Genomic DNA, 16,228 nt, shown 5'->3' with positions numbered 1-16,228 from the left:
GACCTTAGGATAGGGGCTGAAGAGATGACACAGATGTGAATATACTGAGATATACAGAGATGACTCATGCAGAGGACCCAAGTTCACGTCCCAGCACCCATGCCCAGTGCCTCACAACTGTCTGCAGAGCCAGCTCCATGGGGACTGTGCACTCCTGACCCCGAGAGCACATGCATTCCTGTGCAGAAAATACACACACACACACACACACACACACACACACACACAGAGAGAGAGAGAGAGAGAGAGAGAGAGAGAGAGAGAGAGAGAGAGAAAGAGAGAGATATTTATATACAATTTAAAGATATTTTGATACTTGTTTGAATGGAGGTGTACTTCTTGGCCATTTCAAGTTGTTTTAAAGTATTAGAACTTATTTTGAGATAATGTAGAGACAGTGTGTATGACATTGATTTAGTAGCCCCTGCTCTCGTAGTAGTCAGCCCTTGCTTGTGTTTCCTGTGCATGAGAGACTGTTAGAGAAACACTCTGTTGCTATATTAGGAATTGCTTCATTACTGTGATAAATATTTTATTACTTAATATTGCATTTTAATAGTTTGTAATCAGTCATCAACTTTTATGTAATATGTGTTTATTTTTTTAACAATTTGTTGCTAATAATAGTCACTCCTACCAAGTTGTAAACACTGTGATAAAAATGTGCGGAGATATTAAAAATACCACATGCTGGGCTTCTCAAAATAAGGGTTTTTATTAATATCTTTAAAATGTATGAAAACGTAAGAGCACCTGGGTCCCTGAAACCTTCATTGTAGCCACTCCTTGTGTTGCATGGCATTGTAGGAAGGTCTTGGTTATCCTGTAACTATGTCTGTTCTACTTTAAATGATTTTTTTTTTGTTGCCATTAGTGAGAAGTTATATGGTCCCAGAGAACAGCTTTCATGATAAAAGTATTTGCTTAAGTGGCACAGGAATACTCAACACACAAAAAATCAAGACTCAGGCAAAAGCTCCAGGCTTATAAAACTTGATGAGTGTCTGAGATGAAATGGCTGAATATTATACTTTCTTACTGATCTCATGAGAGATACTGTATCTTAGAGCTGGGCTGAAACAATACAAATGAGGAATATAGTTCAAATATGACTTTAGTTTTAGGATCTGAAGATTAGTAAGTTTTCTGGTCACGTTTCCAACTGTCCTAATAGAAGATTGTGCTTTGTAATAAGAAAGTTATCTTCTAGGCCAGTGGTTCTCAACCTGTGGGTCGAATTTCTTTCATAGGACTTGCCTAAGACCCTGGGAAAAAAATAGATATTTACATTACTACTCATAATAATTGCAAAATTACAGTTCTGAGTAGCAATGAAAATAATCTTATGGTGGAGGGGGCACCACAACATGATGAATGTATTCAAGGGTCTCAGCATTAGGAAGGTTGCGGACCACTGCCCTTCATACTGATGGTCTTACCATCCTAACCTGTTGTCCTGTGTGTGGAGATATGTGGTGCTCATTGTTAGCCAAACAAGGGAGTAAACACCATGGCTAGAGGAAGAGCTGGTTGGTTTAGGAGGATGGGCTCAGAGAGGATGACATACCTGTTGTCAAATAAATTAATATTTCTCGCAGCATCTCACAGTCACCTTTAGATTATGCTTATTTCTTCTAAATTAGTCCCATGCTTGTTGGAATTATATAGCTCTTTTAACATCCTTAATCATGAACAGCGAGTCTACTGAGTGACTCACTGTTCATAGTAGACTACTAATTGATTAGACTATGATATTCACTATTGATAGTAGGCTGGATCAATGAGTGCATCCTTGGGGTTTGTATCTCAGCAGGTCGTTCAGGTAACTCTAGTGATCAATAGGGGTGCACCAACTTTGCTAAAAGTTACAGTATACATCAAACAACGACATCTCAAATTCATTATATGAACCTTGTTACTTATAAAGACACCCAAAAGTAATAGTCTTAAAGGATTTTGAGGAGTAGCAGCATTCTAGGACCTTCCAGAATTTTGTTTTTGCTTTTTTAAAATCAAAAGTGGGATAACTACTAGATTCAGTGTGTTACTTTTAAAGGGTTGTTTATTTGACCCCATCGTTTAACTATAAAGTTCAAACATCATCTCAGTCAAATTCTTGATGTGAATTGTGCTTTCAAAACTCCTTGTTCTGGCAGTTTCGTATGCAGAGGCAGAAATGACAAACGTGTGGCCCTCCCTGTTTCCAGGAGGACAACAGATGGTTGCTGACTATGTCATGGGACATTTCTTTTAGTACTTTTGGGTTTTTAATAGTAATCTTAGCACATCAAAGGTCCTCACAAGATAAGCAGGTCCTTTTTGCTAGGATAACTTTGATCATAAATGAGACTGCTGTTTTCAGGTAACCTGTCTGGCAGGGATGGTTGGTGGTGGTCCTGGTGGCAAACCTTGCCTCTTCCTTCTCTGCAAATAAGGTGGGACTACTGAGCCTCACTGGAGAGTTGAAGTGATGCTTTCATGGGACGTAACCCTCCCCCCCCCAAACATACAATGTATAGCACAGAGTATCATGTATCCAATGACAATAGAAATACAGATCACTTTGAAGAGAGAGTGGTTAGAATGATATAGTTGCCTATTTAGACACAGTTATTATTTAAATAAGCAGGAGTTGCTGGTTACAGAGTAACTTTTCAGAACAAAAGGGCTTTGTCCTCCTGGCCTTTAGAAAAGTTTGCCATTTGTAAAGCCTGTTCTGCTGAGGCCCATTTTTATTGAGGGTTGATTTGTTAGAATGGTGGACCATCTGGCACTTCAAAACTTCTGAGACTTTCAGGGACAAAAAAAGTGATTGTGCGCTGTGTTATTGACTATGAAATAAAATGATGCCACCGTTTGTGGATGGAGAGCTACCTGAAAAGAGAAACATGTCGTGCTTGGAAATGTTCTAATGGACTTCATTTTGTGTGAAAAGAGTAATGCATGATAAGGTTAAAAAAAAATCAATTTAAGTCAAAGAGATTTAAAATAAATCTCATCTATCCATATTCATTTCTGCATCTTTCTCCGAGTGATATTTGTGATATACTACCTTATAGATTGTTCCAGATTTGCCATTCATCCTCCTCCCCTTTGAAGATAAACATATGGCTTATGTCTATATGTGCACTATTAATTAATTAATTAATTCATTCATTCATTCATTTACCAGCCCCATCCAGTTTTCCATAGCTCCTCAGCATCTTACTAAGTGACCCTGCCATCATTTCTTTGCCCGTTTTTGGTTCAAATGGAACTTATTGGGCATTCTTAAGCACGTGTTTGTGAATTCCTGTGGCTAGAATTTCTGTGTCAAAGGTCATAAGCATTTAAAATTATCCTCTTGTCCCCAGACTGGGCAGATTTTTAGTAATCTTCAGGAAATGGATGGTTTAGCACAGTTCTACCAGACAGGAATTCTTCACTTTCTAATCAGCCCACAATTTTCTAATAAGCCGTGTCATGCATGCTCTGGGTTGACTGACTGTGTTTGGTAGAAGCATGTGGAGAAGAAACAAAGAATCAACGTAGAGCTCAAAGAAGTCAGGTAAAGACACAACATGCCAGTCAGAGGGTGGGTGGGGTAGAGAGAGCTAAACAAAGAAAATTATTGTCTTTGTCTTTAGGGGCGTCATATTTGTGCTTCCTGCGGAAAGCGTACAGACTGGATATGGGTGCTATAAGTGAAGGATAGTCATGGTTAGGAATTTGCAGTAGACTTGAGTCTATCTTTACAGAGATCTTAGTAAGTTAAGCGCAAAGCTGGTTGGAACATAGCTAAGAGTTGAAGCCAGCTATGATTCTGTCTGCTGTGGGGCCTAGAGAGTCCTCAGCTCGGTATTAGAAGCACATCTCCTGGGGGTTAGTCTGACCTTTTCCTCTGTTCACCATGTGTTCAGTTCCTGAAGTACATATTCAGAGCGCAGGAGCAATGATGCCCCTGTAGGACAAGTACCTGGGTTTGTTGGTGAGAGAAACTTCTACGTGTAATCCTGACATTCTCATTGCTACAGGTTAAGTTTTTGTTTTAAATTTCAACTTTGATTTCTTTAACCTAGGCATTCCCACAAAATTGGCAAAGCTTTATTAAGGCAAGAACCTTCTTAAAGCTCCATGTCACAAACGACATGGGCACATCTCCCTTATGTAAGCTCCTCCTGTCAGTAGAACATATATAACACTAAGGCTCGCCTGTTAATAGCATTTTACTCTTTTCTGACGCCGGATCATTTTTTGAGAAGGATATATTTTGGGGACATTAACTTGTCTCAGTATTATTTTTTTGGGGTCACCTACTAAAGTGCTCTCTGAATCTTTAAACAGAGGGCTGAGCCCTGCACCTGGCTGGCTAATTCAGAAGTGGACGAGCCAGCATGCCTGCCCTAGGACCCCTTGCCCACCCACCTACTCTCCCAAGGAAGAAAACAACTCTTTGTGCTTTTTAACACCACTGTTAAAACCTTCTGGCCATGTGCTATGGAAATATCTAAAGTAGTAAATTTTTTTTCTTATGAATGGTATTTTATTTGTATTTCCCAACACCCACCCTTATCATTATCGAAATAGATATGACATTTATTAAAGGTGAACATTATAAAATAAGACCTTGTGTACAGTTTTATGCCCGGGCTTCCTGGGATGAAAGGAGGTTTCACCCCTTTCATCAGGGGGCTCAGGCCTCCATCTCTTGGTTGAACTTTCTGCCCTTTGGGGCTGTATATTACCTTAAATAGCTTGCAGCTGACAGACTGCACTGCTGGCCCATGTGAACTGGAACGATGTAATGGATTGGGGTAGCGTCTCCTAATGGAAACCACTGTGGTAGAAGACAATGAACAGAAATCTCCCCTCATGATTAGAGGCTTGGAGCTATTTTATTTTATTTTATTTTAGTTCTGACCTCCACGTTAGCAGACTATGAAGAGGAGAAATGAGATTATTTGCTTCACAAGAAATAAACAGAGTCTTTCCTTGAGTCAGAATGGGCGTACAGCAGGCAAAGTGTTCGTGCCCATGCCTGAAGCTGTTCATTTTGGTAACAAGTGAGCCAGCAGCCACCATTTATCTGAGGTTACCTATTGACCCCCATATGCTTTGCTTTACAGGCTTCTAAAATGTCTTTCTTTTCTCGGTGTTTTTTGTATTGGCAGTATCAGGAGAAATTCGTTGTTTTATGCAGAAAATACACTTTATCTTTACAGTTTTAAAAATGTGAACTTGGTATTTAGAGGAAAGAAAAGCTCAAGATCCACTCTAGGAGAAAATAGTTTTCAGTTTTGTTCCTCCCCCCCCCCCCCCCAAATGCTTCTCTTTGTGTTAATCCTAGGTCATCTCTTGTTGCTTTTATAAAACTACAAGTAAGTTATCTTTTAGCAAGTTGTACGCAACACAGTTTTTAAATGTGGAATGATACTCAGTCAGCCTTGTCTTTGGAAGTTCATAGGGAAGCCGTACAGGGCTTTTCATTTTGACATTGGAATGTGGTTTTAATTATAATTTGGATTTGGATTTTATTGGTTGGATTTTCCTGTGTTTCTCCATGGTTCTGGAGCCTTTTTTTTTCATTCTCATGGAACTGTGTGCTTGTATTTGAGACATGACTTACTCAGCTAAAGATTGCTGGGTTGCTCAGGTTGATCTGTCATCAAGGCTGGCAGCATTGTGTGTTTCCCACTCCTGAGGATTAGTGAGCCATTCATTTACACGCTAGTTTGAATGGAGAAAATGTCAACTACTTCAAATGCCACCATCCAATTTCTTGTCTCTCTGGTGGCTTTTTAATTTCACTGGAGGCTTCTCTAGGACTTACAGGATTTACAGAAGATAATGTATCAAGAAAAGCTTGCTGTACAAAAAGGCGGGGTACATATCACAAAGCTGGTATTTCATGAACTGAATTTAAACTGAGAAAATGTCATTACTAATACATAGGAGGCCGTTCACTAACTACATTTAGATTTTGGAAGTCTTATTTTTTAATGTCTCATTTCCAAACTTGTAATTTACAGGCTGGACAGGTAGCTGAATGGTTGAGCACTTCCGTGGCTTAGGTGAGTCCGTAGATTTGATCGTCTAGAACCGAGTAAATGAATAAAAAAACATAACAGTACATATTTAGTGTGATCACAGTATGTAATTAAATTGAAGAATGAAAGATTGGGACTGGAGAGATGGCCTGGCCTTTGAGTGTTCATATGAACACAGTTCTCCCAGGCCTTGGAATTCAGGTCCCATCCAGGTCAGGTGGCTCACAGCCTCTTCTAATTCCAGCCCAGCAGTTCCAGTGCTTTTCTTGTAGCCTTTGCAGACAACCACACTCTCATGCACATACCCATACATACACGCATAATTAAAAAGAAAAATCATAAAAACAAGAATTTAGAGATGCCTTCTGAACGACAGACTCCACCTTCTTTTGAGTGGTCTATTTTGAATCTAGATCCCCTGGTTTGTGCACGTCACCCTTGTCTACTTCGCCATCATAACTGGGTTTACCCCTCATCTTTGACAGTTTTGACAATGGTAAAGAGAGTTCTATCTCAGTGCCCTCTCTCTCTTCTTTGCTGGTGGAAGGAGCGGCAGCTTTGGTATTTTCTACTGCAAAGGTGATGGGACCTCCTTCATTTTCCTTATCCTGTGAAGAATACGTACATTTACCACACTCATAAATGTGTCTTCTCTGGGGGAGATCTGCCCTAAAAATGGATGCTGTTAATATGCCTTGACCTTTATTCTTGTGGAAGAATACAGGATATCTCAAGCACTTCTACTAACATTGTGCTCCTTGGCTTGGTGTAAAAACCCTTTAAATGGAAGAGCCGGCTTCTCTGTCCTATTGTCTGTTGCTTGGTAGAGCCTTTACAGTTCACTCTTAAGATATGTGTGTGGGGAGCGGCCTGTTTGCACATGTCAGCTCACAGTCCTGTAGCACTCTGGGTGGTAGCTGGAAGTTTGCCCAGCTGAGAGAGATTGTTCTTTTTCTCCCTGTCCTTTATTTATTTATTTTTGGGGGGTGGTGGTGGTAGTGATGGTGGTGATGGCAGTGTTGGTGGTTCCTTTTGCCTTGAATTTATGTAAAAATTTATTTGCTGCTGTTTAAAGATCCCAGCATGTGGCCTGAGTCCTGGTAGACTCGGTCCCTTGGCTGAAGCGGTAACCAAGGAGTCCCTTGGTTTCTGAAAGTTGGTGCTCCAGTCTTGTCTGCTCTGTTTTGAGCCACATCACAGATTGCTTTTCCTCTATATTTTCTGAATAATAGTTGGAGAAAGTTGAGAGCTTCTGAAATCAAGAGTATCTATCCATCTGAATCTGGTGCATTGGAAATCGCATATGGCCATTTTTTCCCCCCAGGAGAACATAGAGATTTCTATAAATAAGTAATGAAAATATTTTAAAAGCTTTTAAAATTTGTATAAATGGACATATGTAAAACACATGCTATTGAAATACTGATGTGAAAATAAGTTGGGAATGCGGCGGAAAGAGAAAAGTCTCTCAGATCAGACACTCGGAAGAGTGATGGATTCCTGGTGGATCCATACCCCTCTTGATACTCAAGTAATCATTTTAGAAATGATGCCCTGATTTCAGCGTGTTCTTCCATCTTTGCTGTTGATGCAAAAAAGTTAACTCAATTGCATTAACATCATTCCATTCATGATATGTCCCCATTAAAACACTACCTGTTGATGGTAAAATCCTCCCTGTGGCTGGAGAAAGATGCTTCCTATGGACACCTATGCTAAATAGCTTTTTAAAAGTAAAACAAACAGAAAACAAAAAAGGCAAAAAAAAAAAAAAACCAAAAAAAACCCCCCAAAAAAACAAAAAACCCCCCAAAAAACCCCAAAAAAACCCTCAAACCCAACCAACCAACAAAAACCCCCAAAAGCAAAAACCAAACAAAAAAATAAAAAACAAAAACAAAAAAAATGTGAAATGGTAGGATGACTGATCAGTACAAAGGTGTAGTTTGTTTTGAATTTTCCCCTCCAAAGTTATCCCACCTGAAACTGTGTTACTCTGAGTGCCACCAAAGTGGAAATAAACTTTGGTGTCATTGGTTGTCAAAATTGGAATATTTTCTCTCGTTTTGTGTCAGTGTTAAATTCTCCCTATAAAAACAGACTGGGTGACTTTTTAATAAGATCAAAGAACCTTAAGAAGTATTTCCCTCATCGTTTTGCCTTTGCAGCCCGTTGTATTTTCTTTGCACAAATAATGGAATTAATCAAGCCTGTTTCCTTTTGTGGCTTACATTGTATGGTGCACCCACTCCCTTTTCTTTTCATGGGTGGGCTCCCATGGGGAATATGGATCCTAGGGTGTATTCAGGACCGAGACAATGTAAAAGATACTGTACTGAAGTTTGGGGCAGGGAGGCCTCCAGGAAGTGGGCGGAAGCTTCAGTCATGCTGAGAGGTGGTGAAGAGGGAGGATACTGATTAAAATAAACAGGGGCTGAAGAGAGTCGATTGCCTATCGCCAGGGTGCCGTCAGATCAGGTCTGGGAGTCACTGGAGCTTGCTGCAGGCTCCCTCTGGGCTCTGCACACCCTGTCCTGAGGAGGGTATCCTGGGATTTGTTGCAAGACCTTTCCTCCGGACTGGAGCAAAGCAACTTTTAAAAGTTTAACTCCCGCGGCACTGACAACTTACCTTAGGCTGCGCTGAAGTAGGGAAGTCAAGTGAAACTAGCTTGGTGGTCACCATAGCAACTGCGCTGCTGCTGTCTGGGAGAATGAAGACCGGTGGTCTCCTGTCTCGGGTTCTTTCTGGCTTCTTCAGCTAGGAGCACAGTCATGCTTACTGGAACGCTACATAAGCCCTGATGTTTTAAAACTGGGTCTTCACTCCTACTTTTTTTTTTTTCCTGTTTCTTTTCCTTTTTTCTTTTTGAAGGCAGTCTGAATGGAGGAAGTTGGTAATGCTGGGCTTTTTTCCCTTCCCTTCTCTCTAGCAAGTTTCCAGGCTATAGCTTTTTCCTCTTTTCCTTTCTGCTGCGTGTAATTGAGACCAAACTCTGGGCTCTGGAGAGAGAACAGTGGTAGCCTGCAGGTCGTTAGGGAGGCGAGCAGAAAGAGATCCTGGGCTTCCCAGGGCAAAAAGGAGACCATGCCAGCCTCGTGGAACACAGCTACAAGAAAACACAGAAGCAGGTCTCTGCCTGCCGAGCTCCGAAGTCCGTGAGAAAACGGACCCAAGGTGGGGTGGCTAAAATGTCCCAGCGCAAGCCGCTGATGCTCATGGACCACCGCTCGAGGGCAAGGATTGTAACGCATTTTACGAAGGAATTGAAAGTATAGCTGGAAAAGAGACGGGTTTTAGAAGTTGGACGCTGTTGTCTGAAGGAAGTTTGCCAGGAAGATGTAGGCTTCAAGGGCTCCCGGACGATGATTGGTCTGAACTTCGGCTTACGAGAATTGTTGACAAAATTTGAAAAGGTATGCAGAAAGCAAACTTCACGGATGCACTTCTGTTTTAGCTCTGTTTCTTCTTCTGTTTTTGTGCTCCTCTTTCTCCTTCTCCATTGTTTACTGTAACTTCTAAAGCATTTTTTTTTTCAAATTTTAATGCAATAGCTTCTTTGAGATTGTGTTTTAAGGGACACAGTTCTTTTCCCTTGGTCAGGAAGAGTTCTCATACTTGTCAGCTTTAACATTCCACATCAGAAGGGATGGCTTATATTCAAGTCAGCTGGTAACTTAATTGCAATTTGTTTGGGGGAGAAAACAAAACAACAGCCGAATCCAGCAACAAACACTGGCTTCAGGTGCCAAAAAGGCTGACTTCATCAGGCATGTGTTCTGTTTTCCATGCCCCCAGGTCTGTTTATCTCTCAGGCTACTGGGACTGAGCCTGCCCCTGCAGCCATGTCTGAGGACCCAGTTCTGAGCCCCAGAAGCTGGCCCTGGGTAAAGATGGCACGTTTGCTGTCTGGCATTTCCTTCAGAATCTCTGGATTACTAACTTTGTGCTTGGCACCCTCTCTTCCCCCAAGGCTCTTGGCACACCCTAGGGTGGAGCCTAGCCTGTAAAAAGACGACCTCCTCACTTTTAGAATTAAACAAAGCAGAATCCTCCCGGAGCCAGTTAGTGGCTTCCTGAGTGCCAATCTTGTTCCAGTGTCTGCTCCTTAAAGGAGTGGGGAGGGGAAGAAAAGAAAGAGGCAGGGGGGTCCTTTCTCCCGACAGGCACAGATGAACTGTTTATCAACTGTTAAATGTGTTCTGGTTTTCACTGAAAGTACCGATATAAGCATCTTGAAACGTTCAAAGAATAATAGGCTTTTTCTTAGGAATCACAACTGCCACAGGAAAAAGATGTAAAAAGTGATACTCCTTAAAAAGGTGGTAGACTTTTCCTGAACAGTTGTGGCCATTCTGGCTTCCCCATAATGGGATCAGTATATCAGAAGTATGTACAACAACAACAAAAAGTTAGTCCCTCCTCATACTCCAACTTTAGTAGTGGGGATTTTGCTTGTAACTCGGGGCAGACTTTATCCTCTTGCATTCATAGTTGGTAAGCATCTGAATTCTGAAGAGCAACAGCCAGTTCACAGTTGGCTTGCTCACTTAGAAGGGGCGTGAAAGAGAAAGGATAGTGCTCTTAGGGCAGCTGCAAACAGCAGGTGACAAACTTTATGATTGTAAAGAGATCTGTTAGCTTGTTTTCTGCAGATTTGTCTCCTTCACATAAAAACGTATAGAGCATATGTGACATGAATAGTTCATGCTTGTCACCCTGTAGTTATATGATGGTGCAATAACTAGACTTTTGAATTCTAATTGCGGCTGTTAGTCTTCAAGCTTAGGTCAGATAGCTGAGGTGAGCAACCTAGTTTCTTTTTTCTTTGTTTTTTTTTTTTTTTTTAAATTGGATATTTTATTTATTTACATTTCAGATGTTATCTCTTTCCCCTATTTCTCGCCCCCCCCCCTTATCCAGTCTGCCCTCCTGCTACTTCAATGAGGATGTGCCCCCACCCATCCACCCACTCCCCCCTCGAATTTCCCCACACTGGTTTCTTAAGCCTCTGGGCCACCTTATGGATAAAGTCAAATGTTCTGATGTTGGTATGCTTTCTCTTTTAACCCTCGGCCCTTAGTATCGGAACATGACTTAATCTTGTTTCTACTTTAGGAGTTGAGTTGACAGTAAAAAGGAATTCTTATATATGTTAAAGGCTTGATTTGAAAATTTTCTACAAGGGTAGATTTCAAAGGAACAACGCTGCTTCCATTGAAAGTTTGCATTTGCTTTTCCTTGGGATGGATGTGGTCCTTGGTGAACGGAACACTTAATGTGTTTCACTGGTAGGAAGCCATCATCCACCAGTGTATATTTTTCCAACTCGTGCCTTAAAAATCCCTTTGTACACTCTAACAAAGCTGTCTCGTATTCAGCTTATGCTCCATGAAGTCATTGCCAGGGAGACTGGAATTCTGGAAAGGGTTCACTACTTCACACCTCTCAAATTCAGCTACCTCCCTTCTCCAACCCAGAAAGCTACTCTGCCATTTCCAGGGACACCTGAACTATTTGTAATTGTAAAGCCATGTGGGGTGGGTGCACACTGCCACTTGCAACAGTGTACTCAACTCCCTTTGCAGTAGCGTTGGTGGTCTTTCTTTATTCTAAAGACTGTAGAAGCTGACCTGCCATGTGCAGTGGTAGACTTCCTTTTCCCCGTGAAATACAAAAGTTGACCTACTATGTGCAATAGGGACTCCCTTTACTTTCGGTTCTCTTAGTTTTTTTCTTCATCTTGCCTCAGGCATGTCATCCTTTTTATAACAGCAGTTACAATTGTTCAATCAGATGGTTAAGTTATCACAACCAAATGTCAATTTTGCTTTATTTTTGCAGCCATTTCTAGCTTGAAGAAAACTAAAAGCCAATATTGGGAGAGTGGATGCAGATTTGATATGTTTGCTAAATGAGGTCTGTGGCAAGTTACCCAGTGTTGACTAATACCAAGAGATTAACTTGTTAGATATTTAAGATCGCTGGATGGGATGAAAGCAAACCTCCTGCCCACTTCTTAAGGCACCAAACTGCGGAGATGAAGAGAAAGCCATGTTACTTTAAGAAAACCAATGGCTTTGCTCTTTTCACACATATTAGAATATCCGGCATATGAATGAATATCTACTCCCAGGATTGTGTTTTCCAGCCAGGTGGGCAGATTGCAACTGGGACTGTCTCTTCAAACCACCTTGTTATGAGTCCGTGGGGATCCAGGAGGCAGGAAGCTGTCAGTTACACATAGTGATGGTGCTCCAAGATCAGGGAACCATACCTGCCTAAGAGGAGGAACCTCTTACTAAAGGATAAGGACCTTACAGTGTGTTGGATCTGCCAATAAGCAGGTCTGTCAGCGTCCTTAGCCCACATGTAGCCATGCCCATGAGCCTGAGAGTGACTTCCCAGCAAGCTCAAATTTATAGAAGAAGAGATAAGTCACCAGGGAACCCCTGTCAAAGCCTCTGGCTTAGTTTCTTGGTTCCACTCATTTTAATTCACCAGTGTTATTCTTGAATGTACTTTCATAACAAAAGCATCATGGCGTTAGTGCTGTGCTGTCCTGCCAGAGCCTCCTGTTTTGTGTACTGGTTTTGTGACTGTTGCTTAGTCATACAGAGGATTGAGTAATGGGCAGCGTTAGCTCAGTGACATTTTAAATGACTGTCGCTTTTATTAATTTTTGTAGCCCTACTACTAGATGATTAATGATAATGGTTGTTTCAAGGCTCTTGTTTTTGTTTTTAATGGACAGATGATAATCGTACATCCTTGTGGGGTAACGTGACATGTTGCTACATTTATATATTATGTCATAATTAACTCAGGCTCTTTAAGCCGTTCATCATCTGAAGCAGTTATCATTCCATTGCTCTTTGGATATACAAAATCTCCTATCACAGTTGAAACATATGATGCAATATGATTGATTGTAGTCTCCTTTGAGAGGGAGCCTTACCATATGTCTGGATGGCAGCATTCTCTTGGTGACTATTTAAAGAAAGAGACTCTTCATAGTGACAACATAGTCACGGACTATGTAATGCATCTTGATGGCATTTACCCCCCCCCTTAAGAATGATTCTGATATTTTAAAAGCTATTAAGCCATGGTTCAGAGGTCTATCATGTTTGTCTATTGTGTTGGAGAAGATATGGCAGCCATAGTGGTTTGTCTTAGTTGGTAGTTAGTGAGGATGCTTACAGATGAGCAGGTCCAACAGGAGAAACACTGGATTGGGGAGAAGTGGGGCCAGGGTATAATATTCAAGCCTGGCATCTGGCAACCACGTCCTCCAGCTAGACCCTACCTCCTACAGGCTCCACATCATTTCAAAATCAGCTCTAATAGATTTTAAGTACATAAATCTATGGGGGACATTTCACATCAAAACTGTTATAACCTCCAAGCTATACCTCCAACCCTGATATATTTAATTTTAATGTAGATAGATCGTGGAAGAAACAGTAAATCTCACACTTCAAGGTCTGCGCCTTTATTTATTGTTTAGGGAATATTTCTGAAGTGCCACGTATCAAGGTTGAATGTAGGCATGGAGACCACCACGTGGGACCCACCCTTTCCTTCACTGGGTTATTCTAGTGGTGGGATAGAGACCTTAAGCAAGAAGATTTTGCATGATAAGTGTGCAGTTTATTGTCTTCATTGGGTTTTGTTTGTTTGTTTGTTTGTTTTCTGTGAAGAGACACATGCCATGACCAAGGCAAATCTTATAAAGGAAAACATTTAATTGGTGCTGGCTTACAGTTTAGAGGTTTAGTCCATTATCATGGCTGGTAAGCATGGTGTCATATAAGGCAGACAGGATGCTGGAAAAGGAGCCGAGAGTCTACAGCTTTGATTCACAGCAGCAGGAAGTGAACTGCTCTGAGAGGTCAAAGCCCACCCCCTAGTGATGAACCTCCTCCATCCAAACCACAGCTACTCTAACGAGGCCACACCCACTTAAACAAGACCACACCTCTTAATAGCACCACTCCCTATGTGCAGATGGGGACCATTTTCTTTCAAAGCACCAGACTCACTTTGTTCAGTTTCTTTTAGTTTAGCCGAGTTTTGTTTTAATTCAGCTTACCTTTAAGATGGGGGTATTCTAGAGTTGGCCATTGTATTGATCGGTTTGTAATCAAGTTCTTTAGTGATCTTCCTGCCTCAACCTCCAGGTGTCCTGGAGTTTCAGGTGTGAGCCATCACACTCAGCCAATAGCAAGTAAAGTAATGGTAGAAACTGTTTTCATGACGTCTCCTCTGGAGAAATTGCATTTTATCTGTGGTTTCAAAGCTTAAGTTTAAGCTTAAGGGAGGAATTGAGGTCATGTTCGGGTTTTCGGGCACTTGTTCAGTGTGGGAGTGGGTGGAGGGAGAAAGTCACTAGGATGCTCTTGAGCAGAGGACTGCAGAAACTCGGATTGGGACTTGAAGATAAGCATACTCCAGGAGTGGACCTTTGGACGTTTCATTAGTGAAGGGCAGCAGTCTGTGGGTGTGAAGTCAGACTTCAGTCTGATCACAATGCCGGGTAGAGGAGTTGAGTTAAAACATTATGTTGGCCACTTGAAAGGTTAAGGAAGTGTTCCTAGAAACTTGTAATGCAGATAGAGTCTGCTCTTCTGTAGTGTATGCTTTGGAAGGAAAGTCATCCTACTATGATTTAGTAAAAGCTTGAAATAAGGTTTCTTTTTGGTTGTAGAAGATAGTTCTGATTACAGCAATGTTTGTTTACATGTTGGCATTTAAATAGTGGTTTATAGTTTATTGGAAACTGGCTTGTTGAAATCATGATGATTTTTAGCTTAGTAAATTGTAACTTAGTAAATAGAGTTGTCATAGTTTCTGTCTCTTTGATACAAGTGTAGACAGACATTCCAGGAACTCCCAGTTGAGGAGTTGCCTCCGACAGATTGTCCTGTGGGCTTATCTGTGGGATATCATCATATTCACTGCTTATTAATGTAGGAGTGCTGCCCTCGTCCAGTGTGGGCGGCGCCATCCTTATGTTGTATAAGGTAGTTAGCCAAGCAAACCAGGAGGAACAAGGCAGTAAGCAGCATTTCTCAGTGGTCTCTGGTTCAGGTCCTACCTCCAGGGTTCTGCCCTGACTTCCCTCAGTGAGCTGGGAGTTGTTTGCCTGGTTTTAGTCAATGTGGTATCAAAGCAACACAAAGCGAACCAAGACAAACGTTTTTCTACTCTGTTATCTTACCTATATTTACACCACAAGCAATGGGAGACGAACATTATTAGCATTGATTTCTTAATTTGTAAAAGTTACTGTCAATGCTATTAGCTTGACAGTCAAAATGGCATTCTAATGTTGATCAAAATCAGGGCTCAATAGCTTGACTGAGAATTGCAAGACCAGTTACTAGAAGGAAATATAGTATTTAGTGCAATTAATAGAGTAACTAAAATCAATAAATAATTGAATAACTTCTTACAACTTTCAAATGTTGAAAACATATTTCTGCCTTGACATTTGATTATGTTACTTGTTTATTTTTACTTGGAAAATATCTTGCATTGTTTTCAAGTTATGAAGCTCATCTTTAAAATACAAATCTCTGGTGATAACCCTCCAGCGTTTCTTTCAGTCCATCTTCCTTGTCTCTTGGATCCAACATGACTTTTAAAAGGCACACAGAATTTTTCCCTCCCATGGGTTGCTTTGTTCATTAAGCCTAAGGTTTGGGACAGGCTAGTGAAATAATTGCTAATTTCCCCTCTTCACCTTCAGGGCAGGGGTGAACACTCCTCCAGAGGAAACACTGCGATAGCCATATAGGGTTAGAGAAATAAGCCATGCAGAAATGAAGTTGAGTCAATTAGTCTCAAAGAGAATACATGTAGTCTAGCAGGGGCTTGTGTGTAAATCTGAAGAAACATTTTTACCTACAAAGTTACACTGCTAATGTCAGCAAGACATAAGAAACAGAGTGTATCAGGGCATGGTGGCCTGTATCTATAAACCTAGGACTTGAAATATTCAGTGGGAGGATCAGCCTAGGATACATAGTGAAATCCTGTCTCAAAAGCAAAAACAGAAACAACAGCTACACACATTGTGTGTGTGTGTATTTGTGTGGTATCTTTATTTATATCTTCATTAAAAGAATGCCTAGATGAGGCAGATCTGCTATTACGATATTAAATACAAAGAAAGTACAAAACAGAGTTAATGTATT

The 16,228-nt window shown here is 41.0% G+C and overlaps 1 protein-coding gene across 12 annotated transcripts in view; it reads left to right on the top strand.

Moving 5' to 3' along the window:
- Positions 1–16,228, top strand: part of Utrn (utrophin) — a 493,014-nt gene that overhangs the window by 321,819 nt on the left and 154,967 nt on the right. Inside the window, exon 1 of one of the 12 annotated variants that reach the window (XM_076926867.1) lies at positions 8,550–9,442. The exons of the other annotated variants lie outside the window; for them this stretch is intronic. Coding sequence (XP_076782982.1) covers positions 9,392–9,442 — 51 coding nt within the window. The 5' untranslated portion in view covers positions 8,550–9,391. Of the gene's footprint in view, positions 1–8,549; positions 9,443–16,228 lie in introns of those variants that run through there. 12 annotated transcript variants of the gene reach the window in all.

This window comes from Arvicanthis niloticus, chromosome 28 (genome assembly GCF_011762505.2).
Source record: "Arvicanthis niloticus isolate mArvNil1 chromosome 28, mArvNil1.pat.X, whole genome shotgun sequence".
Lineage (NCBI taxonomy): Eukaryota > Metazoa > Chordata > Mammalia > Rodentia > Muridae > Arvicanthis > Arvicanthis niloticus.
The sequence above is the reverse complement of the archived record's forward strand: the minus strand, read 5'-3'. Positions and strand labels throughout refer to the sequence as shown.